Source organism: Rhopalosiphum maidis, chromosome 3 (genome assembly GCF_003676215.2).
Source record: "Rhopalosiphum maidis isolate BTI-1 chromosome 3, ASM367621v3, whole genome shotgun sequence".
Classification (NCBI taxonomy): Eukaryota; Metazoa; Arthropoda; class Insecta; order Hemiptera; family Aphididae; genus Rhopalosiphum; species Rhopalosiphum maidis.
In genome coordinates this window covers 22,007,395-22,033,778 of record NC_040879.1, presented here as the reverse complement: position 1 = coordinate 22,033,778, position 26,384 = coordinate 22,007,395, and the positions used below count along the sequence as shown (strand labels likewise).

Here is a 26,384-nt window from a genome sequence, read left to right as displayed (position 1 = left end):
CCATATTTATTTTCTGGAGTATTTATCATTATCATTATTATTATTATTATTATTATTATTATTATTATATGAATCATGCTCCACGAAGTACACATGTAATTTTACTCCAAGTCCATACGTAACATCGCGGCGTGTTTCCGTTGCGATAAATAACCAATCGTTACTAGGAAGATCACGACGCTGCCTCCGGTAATGACACTTGACCTCAGTTTAGTATCGTATAGTTGCATGGAGCAATATTACATCATTGGAATCAGACGATGAATGGGGCTGATTATATAGATGAACTAACCCAGTGCCATCTCGGTCGTTTTTTTTTTTTTTTTTGTACAACCTAGATCTTACATCGTATGCTAATTTCAGTTGCACTCCGTTTGGCGACTATATAAGACGTCCCGCTGCAATCAAAGTAAATCATTTGTGATAGTGCCGTCGAACGGGAAAAATACCAACTCCGTTGCTGTTTATAACTATTCCAGTGTGCGTATATTCTATCGTCTACCTCGTGTAAATATTTTTTACTTACGTTTCACAGTCTAATATTATCGACTACACTACCATGAGCCAACAAAAGGTAAGCGTAAAACATTATTTTATATTTATTTACCTGCACAATACTGCGATTAATTAATGCCTATCTATGTATAGGTACTGATTTTATTATTAGTATTTCTGTGATTATTTTATACCATCATAGAAATATTTGTGTACATTTATAATATAAATGGTGACATTTGAAATAATCATTGCATAAATATTTAATATAGTTGTGACTGTTGAAAATTACATTACGTATAATACCTATATATACAATTACATTTAACTAAACAATCCATTTGAGGTAATATTTTATTTTTCACATAAAATTAATTTTAAATATAATATTATGATTAAAAAAAAAATAGTTCATTAATTCAATTCAAAGCAACTACCTCGGTTAAATCTAAAATATCCCCAAATTGATAATTTATTGAAAGATTATTTTCATATCCTATAATAAAATTTATTGTTTTAATATTTTGAAATATTATAATTAAATACGTTCATTGTCAAAATGTTTACAAACAATTAATATCCAAATATTTGGCTATTTAGTGTCCAATTATAACGAATAATGATTTAAAACTATTTATTTATTGAATCCAAAAATTATTAATAGTGTATATTTTCCACGGTACCTATTAAACTAATTTATATAGAAACTATTATACGATTAAATTTGTCCATAATAGCAGCGTATAATATTTTTTATGACGATCATTGCCTATGAAAACTTTAAAATTACATTTCACAAGTACCCATCTAATCTAATAGACGCCTAACAGTTTTACAGTAATAACCTACTTTATTCAAATCTTGAATACATTTAGAATAACTTAATATAATATCGTATAACAATAATAATTTGATATTTTTCCAACCATTTGATGGAAAAAACTTAAAAGATAATGAAATATTATCACAGACAATATTTTGTCAATATTTTCTCTATTAAAAAAATAATTAATCGCCAGTGCATAGCGCGTATTTGTTTATATATTTTGCATGTGTATTGTGTACTTGTGTGTACCTTTATACCTAATATAATATATTATACATAATTTTAAAGGTATCACTTTAATTTATAATTAGTTATTAAAAACATATTATTAAGCAAATATAATATTATAATTTTAATTATAATGTTAATCATTAATGATTCATAATCACAGTTTAGGTATAGTTAGGTAGGCGCGTAAAATTAGGTATTTTTATTTTTGTCAACATTAAAAAAAATGAAGTATTAAATTATTAACATCTTACATTATGTTTTTTTATTAAATTAATTTATAGACTTAATGAATATGAATGATAACACCTAGAATATCATACTTCATTATAATAACACTTAATAATCAAAACAAATATTTTTATAATATGTAAGTAAGTATAAAATATTAAAATGCTCACAAATATTCTGTAATACGTATCATAATATAATGTCTTATACATATATATGTTTTTTGTATTGTTATAAAATATTTTATTAATAACTTAACAAACTTGGATACAATTCATATTATTATGTTTTAAATGTTAATCTAATATTTTTTGTTTAATTATTATCAATTTTACTATAGTGATAAAATCATAATTTTATAAATATCAACATTTAAATTTTTCTAATCTCGCGAAAATATATAAAACTTTTGATAAGCAAACCATTATAATTTTATCCAATACCTACACATTATAATTCTAACTTACAATAAATTCAATACAATGTTTAGGTATCTAATACGACAATGTTAATTTAAACCTTGTAAAATTGTAACACAGAAAAATTAGAAAATAACATATTTATCTATCCATGGTATTGTTTTAAAGTGAAATAAAATAATTTTCTAACTTATTTACATATTAAATATTTATCAAAATATATTGTAATTTGTAGGTACTAATGGTACTATTTGGTACAATATAAACAATACTTATATAGTTTTAATTAATAGTTTTTATGTAAAATAAGGTAGTCTGTTAAACATTGTTCAATACTATTTTTAATATTTTCGTTTATTTGGTACCTGCCTACAGTACACATGCCCATAGTTATTCATAATGTGTTTATTATAATATATTATATCTTAATGATATAGAATAAAGTGTACTTCTCTTATTTTTCGTTACCATATATGAGTCAGTACATCTTCACTAATTTATGAAATAAATTGTGACCTCTGATTCGTCATTCATTTGTCCTTACTCCTTATAATACAACATTATAATTTTTCTATAATTCACATACTTACAAAAAAACAGTAAACACACAATAGGTACCCACACATGATTTCATTTTTACAATGCACTCTTTATTATAGGTACCCATTTAGTTTTTTCCCAATATTTCATACTTCCTAAAGAATATTTTAAATAAAACAAGAACGTTGTAAATTAAATAGGTGCATACTTTTTGTTGATATTTAAAATACTTAATATTATAAAATGTTCTTTCTGTTATAATTATTCGATAGGTATCTACATAAATATTTCAAATTTCAATTCAATCAAATTATTTGTTATATTGTCATTCAAAATGGTTCTATTACTTTAAATACTATTTATAATATGAATCTAAAATTCAAACAAAAGTACGTGAATAACATATCAATAAATTTAATAAATAATAACTAATAAAATATTATAATCAATGATACATACGATACAATTTTAAGATTTTATCATCTTAATAATTGTAAAGCCGTGTTAATGCCTACCTAATTTTCATAAGGTAGGTACCTTATATATATATACATATATATATGAGTGATAATATGACATATAAATATGTATACAATATACATATATATATATTTACAAAACTAAATACAGTGTTTTCATTACTCCTTTTGTATTTTTAGACCGTTGTCATCCTACTTTTGAATGTGTTTTTAACATCATTCGTCTGTGCCCAATATGGTAGTCCCGTTGGCAACAGCAATCCAGGATATGGTGGTACAGGTTCAAGTGCTGTACCATCAGGAGATTATGGACACAAAGGCCAAAATGCCATCGGAGGCGGAGCTAGTGGATCAGATGGAAATTCAGAGGTAAGTTTTATATTTAAATTTATTTATTTTATATGCGTATTGTATTTCAATATAAACCATATTTTCACAATAAGTCGTTACTATTGGCATAACTAATCATAATTTTGCATAATGCAAATTTCATAACAAAATATTAATATGTACCCACGTCAATATAGGTATTGTTATTTGTTATAATATGGTAGTTAACCATAAACAATGGTGTCAGCTGTCAAGTACTCGAATATTTTCGTATTATATGAGTAGGAATATATTCAATTGAATTAATTATAGCATTGTATCTTGGTATAATTACATAGTTTTTAAATAGAATTTACTAAAACTGTTGATTACCATAAGCCATTGAAACCAATAAATATACTCCTACAAAGATTATGTTTTTTCTTTTTCTTTAAAATACATCATTTTACAAAATTAATTTATAATGTTCAACATACAGCAATAAATTGTACACTTGTACGTCATGCAGTATGTATTTATTAGAAGTCTATATAATCATAGTTACTTATCAATTATTATTTTAAAAGTATATATATTTTTTATTCCTGTTACTTTTAACGTATTGTAATGATATATACAGTGTAGATGATAATAATAATTTTTATTTTTAGCGTCACAATACGACTATAAAGATAATATTATACTAATCGCAAAATATGACGTTATAAATTAGGATGTTTTAACTATTATCTCTATACTTTAACTAAGCTGCACAGTATTAAAATCAATTTATTCAATCATACGAAAATCAGTATTAATTATCGGTAATAGGTTTATAATTATTAAAGATACCCTACACAAATTATATTTGATTTGAAATGGAATAACAATAATAAAGGGTATGATAACAATTGAAACAATTGAATAACTGTGATGTGTCACAACTCGAAAATTACCAAATCATTTAAGTACCTATGGCCCGTGAAAATAATATAAAACTATAAATATAATAAACTTTATAAGTGTTAACCCATGTTTTAAAATTACATTAACACATTAAGCTATCGTGTTTAATGTGTATTTTTTTAGCAACTGTGTTGTAAGACCTGTATAGTTAACGGTGCCATAGGTAGGTTTTACCTGTTTTACATGTTCAGCTGAACATTTTAATGACTTATTTTCGTGCCTAGGTAACTCTTTTCATAATTGCATCTATTATTATTAGTTAAACAATCGTCTATTAACTTTATAAATTACCCCATCATCATTTGTAGAAAATGGGCTAATGTATAATGTAAATTATAAAAGATTTTTGTCCAATGGTACAGTTATCATTCTATTATTTCAGTAACAGTGACAATCGAATAAATTTAAAGTTAAAATTCTGAATTCAGACACAGGTTTATACGTAAATAGATGTAACAATATTGATGATGTAAACGATGATAAATGATCGATGTAAATGTAATATTTTTACAACAGTGACTAATAGCTGATAAATATAAATTTATATTATTAATTATATTAACTGAATAATGTTTTTAACTGCATTAATGCAGCCGGAGCCGTTCAACTTTGCTTATCAAGTAAAAGATGCACCCACCAACACAGACTTCAAGCACGAAGCAAACAGTGATGGCAAACGCGTGACCGGAGCGTACAGCGTACTTTTGCCGGACGGACGTAATCAAGTAGTGACGTACACAGCTGACGAAAATGGATACAACGCTAAGGTCAACTACGAAGGTGAAGCAAAACCACAACCAGCTCAACCCGGCAGTCAAGGAGGTTATCCATCCGCACCAGGTTTCCCTTCTGCTGCCCCTTCAGGTTATCCGTCCGCACAGGGTTTCCCTTCTGCTGCTCCTAGTTATCCTTCTGCTGCTCCTAGTTATCCGTCTGCTGCCCCTGGTGGTTATCCTTCATCGGCACCAGGTTTCCCTTCATCTGCCCCGAGTTACCCAACCGGTGTTAAGGGATCTTACGCCGCACCTCAACCCAAAAACGGAGGATATTAATAAATATGTACCTCTGTGACGTTTATTATTATGTTTAATGATTCATTTTTAATATTTTAAGCGATTTTATCGCCCTTGTACTTATTATGTATCTACATTTTTTTTATTTTTCATAAACGGTCATAATAAGCTATAAAGTGATCGTCGATCAAATTATAACGAACAAATATTAAGTACAATAAAATATTTATAGATGTATTCAATATTTTGACTAAAAATAGTTACTTAATTTAAATTATTTTATTATTTTATAACTAATAAAAATATTGTTTTTTTTATAAAATGCGTGTAATATTGTTATCATATTATAATTATTATTCATCAAATTATCCTCAATAGTTTCTATTTTCTATCGTCATTTATAATGGTCATAAGTTATAACACGGTTTTACAACTATTTTGTGTTTTCTAAATTGTAGTTTAGTTACACGCAAATAATATCTAAAGTATAAACTTTATTTCATTATGACTCAATTATGGTTATAAATATTTATAAATGGATAAGACAATTAAAAATTGTATTATAAGTTCTACCGTATCATCTATATTGTTATACTGGTAATTATTACCTGATATGATTATAAATTAATATAGATTCGGACTTTTCCAACATATTAAGTTCCTTACTTAACCTGATAAAACAATGTTTACACTTAAAATAAATAGCTCAACAGTTACTTAGCATAATATTTTATGAAATCATTACATTATTTTGAAATTGTATTTATGAAAATAACAATAAAATAAAACAATTTATTGTATAGTATGAAAAATTATTTATATTATTTTACTTAATAATGTATAAAAAATAAAATAAAAACGTTATTGGAGTACCTAAACTCCCAAAAGAAGTAGGTACCATCATGTGATTGTTGCTTGATAATGAGATTATAATATAGAAAAACAGTTTCGGCTAGACAAACTTACGAGTTAGTAGTTACGACTGTTCGACTGTTACGAGTACACTATTTACTGTATATTTACCAAATTATTACACTTCTTGGCACTTGTAGTAGAAGAGAAGTTCTCTTACTATGTCGTAGGGTTTTTAATTTCATTGATATAGAAACTCAATAATTTTTAATAAACATAATATGAAAATAAGGAATTTTTTATGAATGAATAATTTAGATTTTCTTAAAGTTATCAAAAAAAAATCGCACTCGAGACTACTGATACTGTCTCCATTAGCTTATCTTACGCACAACTATTTTCATGGATAAATAATTTCGAGCGTTCTTATGCAAGTATATCAGCAGTACATCATGATATTTTATTTTCTCTCTCTGTTCAACGTGGAACATATTATTAGATAATTTGCGTTCGACTGAATCAGCATCTATACAAGAGATAATTTACCTATTAATTATTATCAATTACAATCCATCACATTTTCTGTGTTTATACGTTGGCTTTTGAATTTTTACGATATTTCCATTTTACTGTGATGTGATAATGATCATTTTCAAATTGTAACATTTCACATGCTCATAACTGTTCAAATTGAAAAAATATAAAAAATATGCTGCATATTATACGAACACTGGTAATATTCTTACCTTTCAGTACAATAGGTCAATTAACTTAAATATTTAAGCTAATAAACAGTAATAACGCATTACACAAGTTATACAAATTAATAATTTTAAAAATTGTTTTGCGAAATAATATTGACGATTTTATTTGTCATAACTTTGTTTTTTTGAGGAGAGGGCTAAGACGCCCAATACCTCCTCAAATTGCGCTTATAGTAACATATATTAAATTATTATGGTTGTTCATACTACGTGAAAATCACAATTCATTCTCTAATAATACACTAATATTGTTTTGTAGACTGTAGTTCACACGGTGCGTAACCACTAACCATCTATGATTACCTACATTAAGCATGAGATGATTACCTATGAAACGTGGCTATATTATATCCATCATTATGCAACAGAATCACTTGGTCAACTAACAAATCCCGAATCCTTTTTTTTTTAAAAATTGTATGAAATGATATGTTATGTTGTTTAGAAAAATCTTAAAAAATCTTTTTTTATTGTTCATATTCATTAAACAATTTGTTTTTTTATTAATAAATATATTTTCACTTATCATAAGAGGACGTCGCACTCGCATATATTGTCTCCTTCTTACACACGTACGACATAGTAAATTTTCGTTCACCAGTTTGAATAGTGTGCTTTTAGTTTTGATATTGGAGTGAATTTAGTACAACTTATTAAAATATGTAATAATGTAATATAATACCTACTCAGCTACTCGATATTTTAATACATTGAAGATAAATCTAATAGCCAAACTCACTTTCATTATCAGTAGAATTCTTGGTCCCTACGATGATGGTGAAACGCGATATTCGTATCACTGCCGAAGAAGTAGATAATCGACGAATTAACAAAAAAATAATAGTTTTATAATTTAATTATTTTAATATACAATTTTGAAATTAATTAATGTATTAAAATATAATATGTTTACATTTAATTAAAATTCATTGGCCATTACTAATTTTTATAGATAACAACTATAATATCTATTTAATTTGATAAACATATAAGCGTAAGTAAATCACTTATTTTTTTAGATTCTTAACAAAAGATTATTGATTCTACAATGATGTTATTTTTTTTTTTGTGTGTATTAGTATAAACAATAAAGAGTCAAAAATATAGTATGATTTTCAACTGTGAGTATGGTTTTGGATAGTATTTTATATTTAACTAATAATCCAGAGAAGATAAAATTTTCCAATATTTGTCAAAATAATTGTGAAAAATAGAAATAAGGAAAAATCAGAATTTTTACACAAATCCAATTTTCGACAAAATCGATTTTGTTTTTTTACTGTAACTCAATAACAAAATATAACCAACAGTAGGAATACTTGAATTTTCCACCAAATATGTTTATATTTTCATTTTTGACGAGTATTTAAATTTGAAACATTCGAGCTTTTTTTAATATTTATAGACATGGACAAGTTTTGGATTTTTTTTTATTTCTGTAAATGTTAATAAATCAATAATTATTCATTCAGTAAAAGTTTTTGAAAATGTAATACTAGATTCTGCATAAATTGCGCTTATATATTTATTTAAAAATCATAAAAAGTACATAGGTACAATTTTTTTTATGTACATTTGAAGTTTAAATGTTTACAAAATCCGTCAAAATTATGAAAATTTACAAATCACATTTATACATTCTTTAGTTAAAAATGTATAAAATCTTTGATTTTTATACATAGTTGTTAAGGTATAACAATTCAATATTTAACGTTATAAGTTATAAGTAATTCATAGTAGAATTAAAAAATTTAAAAAAATATATAACCTCGATTTTTTTATATATAAATTTGTAATTTAAATTTGGACGAAAGTATGTATTTAACTTGTGAATAACGATATTAATTATTTTGTTATAATTAAAAACATTGTTCGTACTTCGTTATGTAAAATGTATATTATGAATTTTACTATACGCAATGCAATTTTTAAAAGTATTTAGATTAATTTTATGATGTTATCTATTTGACTATTTATACTATGAACAGTATGAACCTATTAACACTGTTTTACGGTATTCACAGTATAAGGTGTTATTTTCAAAAATTAATTACAATAGTATAATATGTTATCAAAATATATTATTATTATAGTTAAATACCAGCTACTCGTCAATCGACACTCGACAGTCATTAATTATAATTTATAAGTACCTATCGTAATACTAAAAGTAAAATAAATGTGTTTAATAACTTAATCAAAAATAAAATAAAATTATAAGGTAGTACTAAGCGATATAGACTGACAGCTGCAGACCACAGACCATCTCTGCTCAGAATCGTTTTTCGTTTACAAATTTACAATAATAGGTATATTATTGAATTTAAATTTAACATACCCATTAAAGTAACCCACTTGACATTTCAGTACAGTAGAGCAGCATTCACTTGTCTAATTTATACTATTAATAGTACTTACCTAATACCTAGGTACATATTATTTTAAAAGTATAATACTTATCTCTTTATTTAAAAAAATAAATAAACAAACAACACAAAATAACTAGATAATTGTTTTAATTAATTTCAATAGGGGTACCTGTATTGTTTATAGAGTATTTTTATACAAAATATTTCAACAACAATTAATTATTTAAACGTTGTATACTTGTATATAGATTATAGCAAATTTATAGGTATCCGAAAACTAGTTACCGAAGTTATCTAGATAGCTCTACAGACCAATTATAACTTATGAAGACATCAAAACTATAATTAATCTTCTGTGAATTGTAAAACTATAATATTATTATTTTTACATTCGATTTATTTAAAAGCATCTAGTTGTGCAAAAAATTAGGTATTTAACGTACTTATGTACTATTTAAGATTTAAAAAACAAAATAGATATGCTGACAATCAAAAATTGGTTCAGATGTAACTGTATTCAAAAAATATATGCAAAGTAATAAGATACTATAGCACATGATGGTAAGAATTAGGATTGATTAAAGATTTATATAACAACAACTTTTTGAAAGTTTTTATAATATAGTATTTTATTGCGAATTGGCACTTAGCTACAGTCACTATCTGACATAATTACTAGTAAATAGGTAACTATGATTATAGTGCACTGTTGTCTGTTTCTCATGGGAAAATAAATTCTGGAGAAGAACCTACATTCTCTCAAATTTGTCTACGTACAATATAAAAGAGCAAACTTTTAATAATATGTTTTTAACTGTTGTGAATTTTTGATTAATTTATCTGGTTTGGGAAATTCAGTTCTATAGGAATAGCTCTCCAATTTGCGTTGTTTGTATAAGCAAACAATACGTTATTATTATTTTTTAATAGATTTAAATTTGCATAAAAAATATAAGCCTTTTTATTATATTATGATTATTATGTAAAAAAGTATAGAAAAATAAGGAATGAATACTTTTGAAAAATTATGTTAAAATAAGGTTCATGGCTATTAATACAAATTTACCTGCTATTAAGGCTTATATAAGCTACTGAAGTTAGTTTCAAGCTGTAGAATGCGTTTAAAAAAAAAAAAAAAAACGTTTAAAAACCTCTGAGAGTGAGCTAGAGCCTCTTCTAGGATACAAAGATTCTACAGCAAATTAAAAATATTTGTTTCCAAAAAATTAATTGTGATGAACTGGTGAATACAGACACATAATAATATTAAAAAGAAGAAGACATTTGGACATTTAGACATGGTTGGCTTTTAAACTTAAATAATTATTGATACCTAATAAATACAACTAGTAAGTATTCATTCAGGTATAGTAAGTACTAATAGTCTACTACATATAGTCCATAAGACCATAATTAACTACAATAATTATTATTCTCTTAAAGCATAGGGAATGTATACTGTATATAGTTTAATGAATCTGTTGAAAACGTATATTTTTTAGTATTTAATTGTTATTATAAATAATTGTGTAATTATATCATAGTGCGACAGTGCGACACGAAAGAACGTAACCGCAATACCGCGTGACGATCGCCGCGATCGTCTTCCCAATAATCCCATTAACAACGACGACGACGGCAACAATTATAATAACAATAACAATAATAATAATAACTGTTATCAGCGTTTCGTTATCATCGGCGTGTCCCACGAGCCGTATGTCACGGCTCTACAGGTGGTTTAGCCGGTATCCCTCTCCTCCTCCCAAGGACATAGTGGTACGATAAGAGTCGTCGATAATCATTATTCATTACCATTTACGATTATTATCGCAATCGAAAATTTGTTACAACGATATTACAACTATTTTAATATTATTTTAATGAGTAATATCATTATTATATTTTATTATCGCGAGTCTCGTATCAAAATCGGGAGGACGTAGTGAACGTTTCCTATTCCGTCGAACCGCCATGACTCGTCATCGCCGCCGTCGTCTATAGTACAGCCGTACGTGACCGCGTCTTATATACTATGCCTCTCTATCCATTTCCCGACGGACGGCGGTCGTGCTGTTACGTTCGCTAAAAAACACGCCGTGCCGACGACGACCGTGACGGCGCTACCGATTAATGCGGCGCACATAAGATATTTCAAAAACGTTGGTTAAATTTAACTGTTTCTCTGCGTACGAATTATTACTACTCGTTGTTACCGTTCTCCTTCGCATTTCTTTTTGTTTTCGGCCACATTTTCCACACCCCCTCGGTAAGAGGAGAGAACCACCTACTTCGAGTGTCACAGTGGGTGAGTCGCCGGTCATTGTCACCGGCGGAATGACGGACGAACTCTCCGGGATTGGTAATTGGCATTTTTTCTTTTATCTGTATAATGATAGTGATTATTCGGTCGTTTATTGAGTGTAATTTAACTAGTATTATAAGTTACAATTAAAAAAAAAATCAACCATCACCAACTTATGGGTGTTCTTGATGTTAAATGTTGCTACTATTGTTTTAGTTATTCGTGGTGGTGGGAGATATATTTATAAATTCTCTTCTCTTTTCTTCTCAAAAAAAAAATTTTAATACATTACTATTACCAAGGCCATTATAAATTATAGGAGTCTGTACACTAATTAGTAATTTAATTTTTGTCCATTTATTGCTGTCTGCTAAAATTATCTTTGCACAGTCAGAGAATTCAGATTTTTCATAACCAAACAAAAATATAAAACTGTGTTTAAAAACATATCTATTTAAAAAAAATTAAAATTCCCAGGAGTGTGGGGCACATATACTACCCCAGAAACTTCACAAACGCATCAACAGATGGCTAATAAACAGCTTTTAAATTGATTAGTAGTTTATTTTATAATAGTTTTGTGGGCCAACAGAATAAATGCATATTATAGTTTTCATACTTTGTATTTATGCATTTCCATTATTTTAAAATATATGTTTGCCCAAGAAATTTTTGACATTATTGAATATATTCAATATGTTTTTACTTTTCTAAAAATTGTCTACTTAACTTTTATTATTAAATTAAATAATATTTTCAGTAACTATAATCGGTAGCTTTATTGCCATTATTTTATTTTGATATTTTAATAAATATGTTTTAATAGTTCAAATAATTAAGCATACACTAAACTATAAAAATAAAATTTAATTGATATTGAAGCTATACAAATATTGTATTGCTATCAATTATTTAAATATTCTATCCTTACTTTATAAATTAAAGAAACTTGGTATGTACATACATAGTTTCTTTCATTTATACTAGTCATATTCAGAATGGTCTATTGTATTGTATAATATACCATGATTATATGAACACTTCTAATATTACCTAACACAGAACTTAAAATTATGTTTTCTATCTATACTTGAGTTTTATGTAACAAATAAATAATAATAATATTTATAGATGTATTATTATTTTTAGATTAATAAAATTCTTGGATGCATTGCAATCATTAAAAATAAATAATGGATTCTAGAGATAGTGATGGTAAGGCATTGATATTTTTATAATACCTTAGCCTAAAAAATTATGTTTTACGTACTTATTATAAATATACATTTGTTTACATTTTTAGACATGAAAGTTGAACCATCTAGTCCAGTACGAAATACAAATCCATTTAGTCGATCTAGTAGTGGAAGTTCTCTACATGCTGGAAACCATAGTAGTAGTAGTGGTCATGGTATGTATTTAAATAACAAGTCGACTTTGTAGGCAAGTTGTATAATTAAGACTATTTATTTTTGTGTATTTATTTAATTTATAAATTTTAAATTTTAATAAATATCAGAAATATGTAATTAAACTATGTAAAGAATTTTTGAGTTTTAAATTATGTATATCATTATATTAGAACCAATAGGTACATTTTCTAGAACATACATCTATGTTATATACATTTTTATTTAAGAATTCTCTTATTTTTCACAATGGACGTAGTTAAATTAATAATATTACTATATAATACTTAACCATGATTTTAATTATGTTGCCAGTAATCCCGATGTGCAGAATTCGGTATAAACAACTTATACCAGATGATGAGTTGTATACATTAGTGTAGGATGAGAGAATTGGCCCATCTGGATTGTCGATGTCAGTAGTATCACAGTCTATAACTGGGTGTCTCTTCATAATTAATTATAGGTATACCGATGAGGGAGTATAATAAGATTGTAAGTTGATTCTTAATAATTTCCAAAACTTCATATCTATGTTTTCATTCTTTCTTTAAATATTTAAAACTAAAGCATTATTTTCTTAGCAGCTTGCCTCTTTTCATCTTTTATTGTTATCAACTTTTTATTATTCTTGTTGTTAGTTATCATATTTTTACTTGCTTTTCTATATTTGTAGAAGATGATGATAGTGAAGAAAAAGGTTCACCAAACAATTATAAAGAAAGACGACGAGAAGCACATACCCAAGCTGAACAAAAACGTCGTGATGCTATAAAAAAAGGATATGATTGTTTACAAGATTTAGTCCCAACTTGTCAGCAAACAGATAGCAGTGGTTATAAACTAAGCAAAGCGACAGTATTACAAAAATCCATAGATTACATACAAGTAATTTTTAAAAATTCAATATAACTTAAAAATAAAATTGAAGTGATAATTTGGAAGCTTAATAAAAAACAATAATTCCGTACAATTTAAATGTATTTAAAATTTTTTTATATTAAGGCAATAAAGATAACAATATTTTATCATTGTAATAAATTATTTATTATACAAAAAATATGCCTTAATGTTAAATTTGTATTTTAAAGTATGTTTATTATTATATGCATACATTACATACACACATACACATATATATAATATATGCCAAATTTTTACTAATATTTATTTATTACTTTAATTTTACTAGTATTTACTGTTGCAAAAGAAAAAATTAGAAGAAGAACGTAATGCTTTACGAAAAGAAGTAGTTGCATTACGAATTATGCAAGCTAATTATGAGCAAATGGTAAAAGCTCAACAAATTCCAATGGGTCATGTTGAAACTAGGATACCTGATGAAGAAAAATTTCAAATGGTAATTATAGCTGTTATAAATTTATATAAATATATTTTTTAACTTAAATGTATTTTACATATATTTAATTAAAGATAAAATAATGTATAATAAGCACCTATAGATTCATTATTTATTTTTATACACTTGAATTACTCTGGAATCTTTTATTTCGTCTTTTAAATCCTATTAAAACATAGCATGTTGTCTACCATCATTTAAAATTTGAACTTTTTCAATTGGTATTATTCATTACAAATAATTATGCCTGTACAAACAATACCATCTTATAAATCTAATATGAGTCTATTTAATAGGTTTAGTTTTATTCTTTTCGTTCTATCTCTCTTTCTCACCTCTTTTTTTCTGGTTTATGTATAATAATCAATTCAATTAATTTTTGAGCCATCTATATCTAATATGTTTAATTAATAAAAATTGTATTTTATAGTTTCAGAATATTATTGATGAATTGTTCTTTACATTTTGTAATATTAATGTTAACAATTTTACTGAACTTTCTGCTTGCGTCTTCAGTTGGCTTGAAGAACACTGTAAACCTCAGGTGAATATTTTTTACTTTAAAAATATTTTATATAATTCTCATTTATTTTATGATAATTTAAAATAAAAATAAATTCAATATATTTTTTAAAAATGTATAAGAATATTCTCTGATGTAGTAGACTTATTGTATAGTTGTAATAATATAGGTATTACATATTACACATAATACTATTTTGTATTAAATATTTTGTTCTATTATTCTGTCTGTATAGATTTTTGTATTTAATTAATTCACAATACATTTCATGAAGTAAATTTATTATAAGTGAATGTATCTATTAGTTATTCGATTTTCAGACATTACAAAATTTAATAGAAACTGTTCTTGAAAAGGAACCAAAAAGTCATACACCTACCTCAACCGACAAAACTTCACCATAAAGTATATTTTATTTATTGAATTTTATTTTTTACCAAGTATCCGATTATTGTTGTAAAATTTTTAATTATGTTAAAATAAAATATTTTTATAAATATATTGTTTTGTTATTAAAACAAATTCTATTTGGTATAACTCTTAATAAATATAATTAATATTTCATCATTTAAGGTCTCAGTGTATACAGTTAAAATATTATAATAAAGTACTATGCTTGATGTATCATGCTACAATGTCACATATACTTAGGTAGTCATGTGAAATTTGTATGGGGCTGCTATATCGCTAAATACAATTAAGTGAAATTTAGCGAAAATTATAAAAAAATGTATACAATTAATCTTATTTAGATTATACATTTTTTTGTCGAGCAGTTTTATCAATAATAGAGTAAAAAAGAAGTAACAATATTTTTTGTGCATTAGATGTACAGATGCATATTATACCTATAATTAAACCTCCAAAATTCCTTCCCATTTAATCCTTAGAATTAAGTTTACATGATTGTAGTGATAGCAGTACCCACAACATTTAATAAAATAATGAAATATGTCATTTTGTGATCCACTGAATAATTTATTCCCAGTTATTAGTTTATCTTATCTGTATTCTGTTATGCTTTATCTTTATGTGACAGTTAATTACATTTATTATTATTCTATGTATATTAAATTAATAATTGTTATTAGTTTTATTTTCTTCTTTTATTTATATTTAAAAAAATTTTATAGTTCTGAACTTGTGGTATTTTAAATATAATGACTACTTTCCATGAAAAGTAATAGTGTATGAATACTATCTACTGTGTGTCCACTCCCTATTTTCTTAACTTTGTTGGAAAACCAAACATCCTAACAATCTTTCCAGATTATTTTATATTATAAATTATAATGGGCAAAATTCATCCAAACGGTATGGTCATATGACTAACTATTTTTCAGAAAATCTTAATCAATTATAATTTGTTATTATATATTATTACGACATAATATTTCGTGGTAATTGATAATGATTATTACGTATGGTAAACAGCTTTAAAAATCTAAAATTTCTTCTTAATTTTGGCTCGACATAAATGCTTTATTATTTATATTACTTATGTAATATGTATAAATTTATAATGAACTGTAGTAAGGTGAAAAAACTTAATATGTTACTAACTGTAGTCTGTAGGTGCTAACATGCATAGATGATAGATAGATAAATGCATATGGTTGAACCATAAAATATAAATGAATAATTAAATAACGAAAAATAATAATATTTGGCCGTTATATTTTCATAAAAATAGTGTAATTTTATGTGTTAAACCGTATTATTAAGGATATTATAACAATGCAACAAAAGCAAGACCTATTATTGTAATTTTGTAGTACTGTCCCGCAAAAAAAGTTTTTCTAGTCACTATAGTTAATAGTTATTTAGGTATAACTAAAATAAATCGGAAAATTCGCTCTGATGTATAACAAATTTTGAGAACGACTCGTTATTAAGTAAATCACTAATAAATTATAAATTATTGACCGATGTACATGTACAATATACTTATATAAAAAAAAATGTTTTAATTTAAAAAAGGAAATTTCTATAGATATTTTATAATACATGTACTATACAGGTATTAAATTTAAATTATCTATTAGGTAGGAACTAATTAAATATATTTATTTTACAAATATATCATATAAGTAATACGGTTAATTGAACCAATTATTGAAAATTTCATCGCATAGATATTATATTATCTATTAATTATTCTAATATTATATCATACCACTATTAATATCTACAACTCAATAGGTTTTAGTATTCATTATTCAATATCCAATACCGACGCGACGTAAATGGCTTAATTAGGATTCATGGTTATAAATAGCTTAATATTAGTTTAAATATGTCGATACAATTTGTATTATTTTTTTTTTTTTAGTGCATAGAAAATAATAATATGTGTAGATAGGTACATCATAAAATCAAAAAGTTTCAAGTGAATATCAATAACGTTTTTAAATCATGAAAAAAAATCATTCATTTTCATTTTAGTATCAAAATTTGTGAAAATATGAATTTCAAGGGCTTACAAAAAAAAAAAATGTTATGGTACTTATTAACCACATTTTCAAATATCTGAATAGCTCAAATAGAAACCTATACCTAAATATTTTAATAATATAATAATATATAGTATATACCTATCAAGAAAATTCTGATTACCTTGTGAAAAATACATTTAAGTCTCTATGCAATTATTTATTTTGAAATTTTGAATTATTATAAGAAAAAATAATTAGTTTGATCGAACACTGCGTAAGAAATAAAATATTCTAGTTTTCAAGATTAATCTGAAAAATACTAAGATTTTTTTAGTTTTGCCCTCTGGTTTTTTCTTAGATAAATCCTTAGTAGGCCGCATGTGTAATTAACAATAAGCAAAAGTTTTGTCCACTGAACATTATCGTTTTTCCATTTGGTAAGTCCAAACATACTTAAATAATTGTCGGTCACATTTCTTAATTCTTTGGACGGTATTTATTTGTTATCGTATGTATCTAATAATATATTTTAAACATAGATTAAGTACATTTGATTTTTACGGCTTTATTAATTATAAAATTATCAAATTAAGTGCATTGTACCTTTGAATTTTGATGCCTTGATAAATGATAGGTATTCATTTAAAATAAAATAAATTAGGTATTTATGGAATAATATATTTACTTACTAAATGGCAAACACGCATACAGATAAACTTATCTAATAATATTTCGTGTTATCGTAATGATTTTATGTGTTATCAAAAATATCAAGGTTTCATCGACAACGAACCATATTAAAATAATTTCAAGGTCCCAGTCATCGAGAAACCCAAATAAATTGATAAATCCATTAAATAACAAAACTAAATTAAAGTTAGTAACAACTAACAACTACCAAGTACATACTTAATCGGTAAGAATCATCTTATACCTTAAGTGTATTAATAAAAATAAAACGAACGGTTAATTGTTATTGTCTTTTTAATACGTATTAGTACATTAAATATATAAAATTATAAGTAAATATTATACATAATAAATAACACACGGGTACACAAAAACCAAAATAATACATTGATACAAATATGAATTTGCCAATTAAATTACATAAATACATTTATAAATACAATAATTATTATTAAGAAACGATCTTATTATTATTCGGTGAATACATCTAAACACTTCCATTTTTAATAAGCAAAAATGTACATTAGCTTCAAGTTAAAATAGCTTACATTTTCACAAAAAAATAATTAAACATATGTATAAACCGCGTTAAATGCTAGACCGATTCATAGAATCAAATTTCATAAAATTACACAAATTTGTATTGACCTGGCTGTCTGTACTGTACGTTTTTTGGTTAGGTGCTATAATTTTAAATTTCACGGGTGATTTTAGATAGCATTAGCATATTAGATATAGTTTGTAGTGTTTGTATACTTTAGAAAGGTCAAAAATTCCTAGTTTTTTTTTTATAATCAGGAAAAAGAAACAACAAATAAACAAAAAACGGGAATTCTTACAAAAATTGTTTTCTTTATTTTGTTATGATTCAAAAACAAATGACCATAGAAACTTAAAATTTTCATCAAGTACTTATATTACCATTTTCTATGTATGTTATAATTAAAAAAATATTTTGACTTTTCTTAAGGAATTTATGGGGTAAAAATGGTTAAGAATGCTTTAAAATTTAATATAAGGCTACTAATTAGTGATTATTATTCGATTAAAAAATTATTGAAAATTTATATTCACAATATTTTTCATTAGCATTTAAATTTAAAATCTTGACAACATTGAATCTCGTAAAATACAAGTTTTTAGTTAGAAATACATAAAAATATTCTATTATAATAAGATCCTAAGATTATTAAATTGAATATAAAGTTTATTATAATTCATACATTTTTTAACCTAAAAAAAAATCTACCGGAAAGCTTAATAAATTTCGAGCATTTCAATACCTAACAATAAAAAATAATTCTAACAATATTAGATATTCACCTGTATAATAAATAATAACTATTTCTTTTCAAGCGATTTTTGTTGTAATTCAAAAATAAATAACCGTAGGTACTTAAATTTTTTACAAAATGTTGATATTACCATTTACATTATACGATAAAATTTTCAAAAATGATTAACTCATTTGGAGCCATTTATAAGCATATGAAATTTCCATTTTTTTTTTTATATAAATGTCGATAAAAATTATTCAGTGGGCCAAAATCCTTAAAAATTTAATTTAAGATTAAACTTAAGTTTTTCTTTTATCTATATAAAAAATATTAATAATATATAGTTACAATAATTTTATATACGCATTTGAAATTAGAATTTAAACGAAATTACTTATTTAAACGATAAATAACGATGTTAATTATTTTATTATACTTTAAAAACATTATTCGTTGAAATTTAAAAGTTTTACGTTAATTATATAATTATAGACTTAATTATACACAATGACAATTTTGGTTTATTTTAAGATAATATCTATTGATATTATGAATCTATTTTTGCTGTTTTATAGTATTAGTGTTTATTTATGATAATATTTAAATTGTAATAAAGGTATAGTATCCGGTTATTTAATATATAGTACCTACATATTCAAAAATTTCTACTTTAAAACTGACAAAGTACAAACTAGATCTAATTTTCTACCAGAAATCTCAAAGTTGATAATTTGAATAATTTTTCTACCAAAAAAGTTTCTATCGAGATCAGATACAAACATAAAATAAAAATAAATAGCGCATAATTATAAAATCAATATATTCATAGCTTCGATCAGAAATTTTTGGAAGTGTAAATCACCCCAAGACATTCTTTAGAATTTAAATGGTATAAAAATTTAAATAGTTTAAAATATATTTATTAAGTATAGATTGTGTTTAAAAATTCCGAAAATCTAAATCTCCACGAATTTATTATTAAAGAAAAATGGACATGAGTATGCCCAGTAAATCACTCTGTATGTATAATCGTATGCCATATAGTCATATAGATATAAGGTATATTAATTTTATATACTAGGAACTATTTATTAATGAAAATATATGTAAACATACTACCGAAACATTTCGTTTTATATAGATATATATAAAAATACGGAGAACTTGCCGGATGAAATTTCCTATTCCAGCAGTCATCTCCAGTAAAATATTAAATAATCAACTATGTCTAATAAGTTATAAACTATATTTCTGAAAATTAACTTGTGTTAACTAGATGTATAACTAAAATTCCGATTCAAAAACGTGAACGTTCAAGTTCATTTCTTGAAAAATGAACAAGTTCTTACCCCTCACTGGTCAACTTTATACATACTATATATATATATATATTAAAAATACATCATAGATTATAATATAATACAGACTATATTATTAAATTATGTATTTGTAAAGAAAACATTCATGATACATGCAAAACTATTAGTTTTTGATTTTGATTAAAAAATATTTATAATATATAAGTTATATAACTATTAATCAGTTACATTCTATATCACGCTTTCTTAATAAATACATCAATTTAATACATTTTACCTATTATTTAAGTACTGTGTTTTCAATTCAAATTTATTATCTTCAATTTTGTGCAAAATGCAAATGAAATACAAAATTTTTAATTTCAAGGAATGTCAAGTTTATCATTTCCCTACCATATTTCACAAGACATATTTTTAAATAAGAAACATAATAGCTATATTAAACCTATTACATTATTACTATATTTATGTTAAATTTCTGAATGAAATATTTAATCGTATTCATGACGAGTACTTATCTATCTATTTTTTTTACAAGACAAATTAAAATACTAGTGTTTTTTTATGTTTAATTGCCTATAGTAATTGTGTTATAATGCTACATTATAGTAAAACGTAATAGGTACCTATACTGTAATATATATATATAATGTGCGTGTATATATTATATATTATACATATACTAAGTCAAGTTAAAATTAGATTACCCCATAAAAATATTCTCAAAACAAAAAATTAATTTAGTAATTTGTTAATGTTTGGCTTTTCCCTTAAATATTTAATACAGTTTTTACGAGTACATAGAAACTACTGTCCTGGTGTATTAATAATATTCTTTAAAAATATAAAAGATATTTTTTTTATTTGAAAACCATCAGTGTTAGCCTGAGAAAATATAAAAATATATATTATTTCTAAAGTATCCTGCAGTGTATTAGCTAGTAGTAAGGTATATACCCTACTAGGTATAGGTAATAAGTTGGTATTTTATACCAACTTTACTTACCGTTTCTTGAACATTTAAATAATAGTTATGTAAATTGAAAGTAGGTATACAAAAACTTATATTAAATTAACTTATACCTACTTGAAGGAACGATATCGCTCACGGTGTCCACTCGAGTTCTTATGATTAAGTATTTTTTATCTTTGAGGGTCAGAGTGAAATCTGGGCTTAATGCCGTAATAAATTAATTAGGTATACCTACTGTTTACATGTAACACATATTTATCTAGGACAGATTATTATAATATTGAATAAGGTTTACTATTTGCATGTAATTTTTCATATAAATATACGAATAATTATTGCTAACGCAGGTTTATCAAAGTGTAGTTAGTTTAATGATAAATTATTGTTTCTGTTCTTATTTTTAATGTAATTTTACAGTTCTTATAACTACGCAAATTTACTTATGCCGGTTGGCCGTTAGAATAAATAACAGTTATCATTTGATGAATAAATATTTAACTAATTATGGTACCATTCAAATTAAGTGCTCCATAAATGTTAAGATTGATACCTACATTTTTTAATTTTTATGCAGCACTGCATTATAATTTCATTTACGTACATAATTTTGGGTGCATCCGAGTTGTGTGTCTGACTTTCAGAATGAACAATCAAATTGTATGCTTGTTTTTTCTATTATACAATAGTACAATACAATTTTAAAACGTCCTTTTTCCCGTTATTTTACGAATAGGACTGTCGACTAACCAAGCTGGTGGTACAACAGGTGTGGACGTGTGATTAAAAATCGTATTTACGCATGATATATTGTAAATATATTATCGTAATAAAAATATGCCTATAGCCTATAGGTATATTTATATATATATATAGAAGTAAAAATAATAATAAAAGTAACTATTTTTAATAGTTAAATTTAAAAATTTTATAAATTAAATTTTTGGTAAAAGTATGTACGTTGATTCATCGACAATTCAAGACATGTTTTGTTTTTATTTTCATATATTTTAACATTTTATCTATTATGTTTCTTATGAAATAATCTTTGTTTATTGCTTCTTGTAATTTTTTTAAACATTTTTTTTCAATTTAATTATGATTATGAATACGATATAGTAAATAAATTTAGACACATGATATTTAAGGTCTTGGTTTTCATTAATGACATACACAACTCAGACGCACCAAAATTAAATATTGAATGTAATAACTATTCGATTTTTATGATTTTTAATCTTTATCTGCCGTACACAATGTGGATGCACCGATAATTATACCAGCATACTACTACGTCCTCCAAAGCACAGGAACGTATTATATTATTATAATATATGTAGAGGATTGTGAGAATTAATCAATAATCATTATACTTAATTTGAATTATTACAGTAATATATAATAACTATCTCTGTCTATCTAGGAAGGAACATAGTTTTAAAAAATAAAAGAAACCAACTATGCATAATGCATACTTAATTAAACATTTTGATTATTTTGAAATACGCCAACGCAGATATATTATTTTTATAGATAAATCCATTTCAATTATTTTTTAAACAATGAGTTCTAATTAAAATACGTGCTTAATAAATATTAATATCTAAGTATTTTTTAGCTAAAATAATGTTAATTAAAGTTCGATAATATGTATTTTAAAATTTTTTGTAAATGTATTAAAAAGAGGTACTTTGTTTTTGTAATATTAACAATTAATTAATACCTAAAACCTATTACAATAGTAGTATGTCTACGTCTACCTATACTTACATTTCTATGAATCGAAAGCTCAAGTATTTTTTTTTATGCATGCTTCATCAACCTATTAGCACCTACAATTTGACAACATGCACGTATATATATATAGTTATTTTCTTTTTTCGTAATGTGTACCTACTTAGCTACCTATGTATACCCATTATAATTATACAAGGTATTAATACATTTTTCGGACGACCAGCAAACTTTGAATGAATAATAAATAAATCATAAATATTATAAAATAACGCGTTTTTTTTTAATAAAATATTTTACCACGATTTTTAATATTTGTATTATATTTATAGATAATAATTAGGCTGTGGCCTGTGAGTAGGATCATGAATTATTTTTATCTTATTGTGTAATATAGCTTCCTTAACACTAAGTTTGAATTAGGTACCAATTCAATGTTGAAACTTTTATTTTGAATTATATGACTTTTTAAGTTTTCTAATCATTTTCATCCAATAAAACTTTATACGCAGAACATTTTTTAAATATTTTACAGTTTTGTATTCATGTTATACCCACTACCCAATTAATAATACATGTATAAATATATTGATTTCACATTAATTTACACTTGATAAATTTTTACTTTTTAATTTCGATTTTTTTGTTCTTTTGTATGATTATAGTGCATCAAATTAACTGTCTTAAGTTTAATAATTAATAAATAATTCTATTAACTACAATAATATTATATTATAGTTTATAATATAAATTAATAGGTATGTACTGTCTACTATAAATCTATATTAATAAAATAGTTACACCTACATATTATATTAAAGTATAACATTACATAGTGTGATTATTATTGTTACCTGTAGATTGAACTTGTTTTGACTGAGTTCTTCAAACAACGAACAGAAAAAAACTAATTCTAACTTATTTTAATTTTGTTAAACTGGACACACGGAACTGTCTTCTGGAGTGCGACTGTGTGTTAATGAATCTCGGACGAATAAACTACGGTCATTTATTCGTTTTTTTTTAGTGATAGGAAATGAAACCATTTTTTTTTATTTTACATATAGGTAGCCCTCCGCTATTTGTTTTGAATGGCTTCCGCACAATCCGGAAGTAAACATGAATGAATTCATGTAGGTACAATGCATCATTAATAGACTGCAGCGCGACACGCAAAATGTATTAATCGTCCGTTGACATCTATAACACAATTGGTCCAAAATGTACTCGCGCGTATTCAAATTAAAAATCTATCGCGTGTTTATTATTATCAGTCCGGACGTGTATTTTTATTTTAACCGAGTATTATGTATTAATGTACCTATATCATAATATCATATACGTATATATTATTTATTAACCTATATAATATTATATTATACAAGATTGAATCGAGTACTTTTGTAGTTTTGTAACAAACTGATTCTGGAACTACTTATTCGACCGACATTATGAGATATTTTTAAATACATAAAGCATACCACTTAAATAGCTGTTTAAATTATAAGGAAAAAAATAGAACTTTGTATGAAAATGTATGTTTCAGGCGTTCCAGCATTATACTCTGGAACGTTTAGCACAATTGCAACTAAACTTGTTAAATGGATGCAGCAGCGCGGCGCGAATGAGGCGAGAGTGTTGTTTATCGGTAACAACAAAAAAAGCACATAATAATGGCTTGCTTTCCGAAAAAGAAATATACTGTTCAAAATTTGAGATAAAACACCCTTATAATCAATAGTGGCATAGTGCTGACCGCTGAAAAGACATGACGAAAGTAAACTATTCGGGACTCGGGGACATTATTTCGATAGGAAATAGAAGTATGCCATTAATGAATTAGTTTAGATTTCATAATTAACAAAGCCATAAGCCATAAAGGTTACTTACGTCCAAGTTTATAATTTAGGCCTATAAACCAGAGCGACTTACTTGTTTTTGATTTTTATAATATACCTATTATATTATAATAGTGGGTATATTACATATTATATAATCAATGTTATTAATAACAATATTGTTTTTTTTTTTTTAATTGCAATTATCTTTTACACTATTATAATACTTAGTTTAAATTATTCAGTCAAGAAAACTTCATATTAATAATTATTACCTACACAACAACTAATATTTGAACACCAAATAATTTCGTATTCAATGGTTGTAATTTTGCAAATTTTAAATATTCATAATTATTCTAGGTAGGTAATTACATTAAAATAAAGGTGTATACATTTAGGTACCTATAATAAATGCGTAGTAATAATAAATAATACTAAATTAAAGATATTATCCTATCTACCAATTCTAGTATTGCGCATGCAATGTGTAGTACAAATAACATAATAACTATATATATAATATATTTATTGGCGCTATTATATAATTGTTAATCTCATTAATTAATATTGCACAACATAACACAACGTATTTAATTAGTTGCACACCAACTTACATGTATAATAATCAATCACCATCTCAGACCTATGAGCTTTAAGTTGATAATTTATGGACATATATATGACGTATTATCGATATTTTTGGGAAATTGCTTTATCATAACTATACATTATAGGAAACAGTTTGTTATCATAAAAATACTGCTTGTAAGATTAAAATTCGTGCACGATATAGTTATATTGATAGTTTACAATAATGAGATTAACAATAATAAGCGGAGATATCAGAGTTCGACTTCAGTCCGCCCAATTAGCATTAGAAGGAACATTAATCATTATTTTAGTCACGGCCGCTACATGAAATAGGCATAAAAATTAAAAATATCTCTGGTGAAATAATTAATCTCTACATCATAGACCTTAAGGTCTAGTGCTTTACATACACTTATCATATCTCGACCAGACCAGCGTT

The 26,384-nt window shown here is 25.1% G+C and overlaps 2 protein-coding genes across 2 annotated transcripts; both read left to right on the top strand.

The window, feature by feature from the left end:
- The first annotated feature begins 391 nt into the window (after positions 1-391).
- On the top strand, positions 392-5,818 carry LOC113556435 (pro-resilin-like). The gene is made up of 3 exons (XM_026961376.1): positions 392-574; positions 3,399-3,587; positions 5,087-5,818. The coding sequence occupies exons 1-3, from the start codon at positions 560-562 to the stop codon at positions 5,543-5,545; spliced, it is 663 nt and encodes a 220-aa protein (XP_026817177.1). The 5' UTR covers positions 392-559; the 3' UTR covers positions 5,546-5,818.
- Positions 5,819-11,334: 5,516 nt separating this feature from the next.
- LOC113556841 (max-like protein X) lies at positions 11,335-15,587 on the top strand. The gene is made up of 7 exons (XM_026962017.1): positions 11,335-11,853; positions 12,946-13,011; positions 13,100-13,207; positions 13,882-14,093; positions 14,398-14,565; positions 14,996-15,109; positions 15,409-15,587. The coding sequence occupies exons 2-7, from the start codon at positions 12,990-12,992 to the stop codon at positions 15,490-15,492; spliced, it is 708 nt and encodes a 235-aa protein (XP_026817818.1). The 5' UTR covers positions 11,335-11,853; positions 12,946-12,989; the 3' UTR covers positions 15,493-15,587.
- Positions 15,588-26,384: the final 10,797 nt, after the last annotated feature.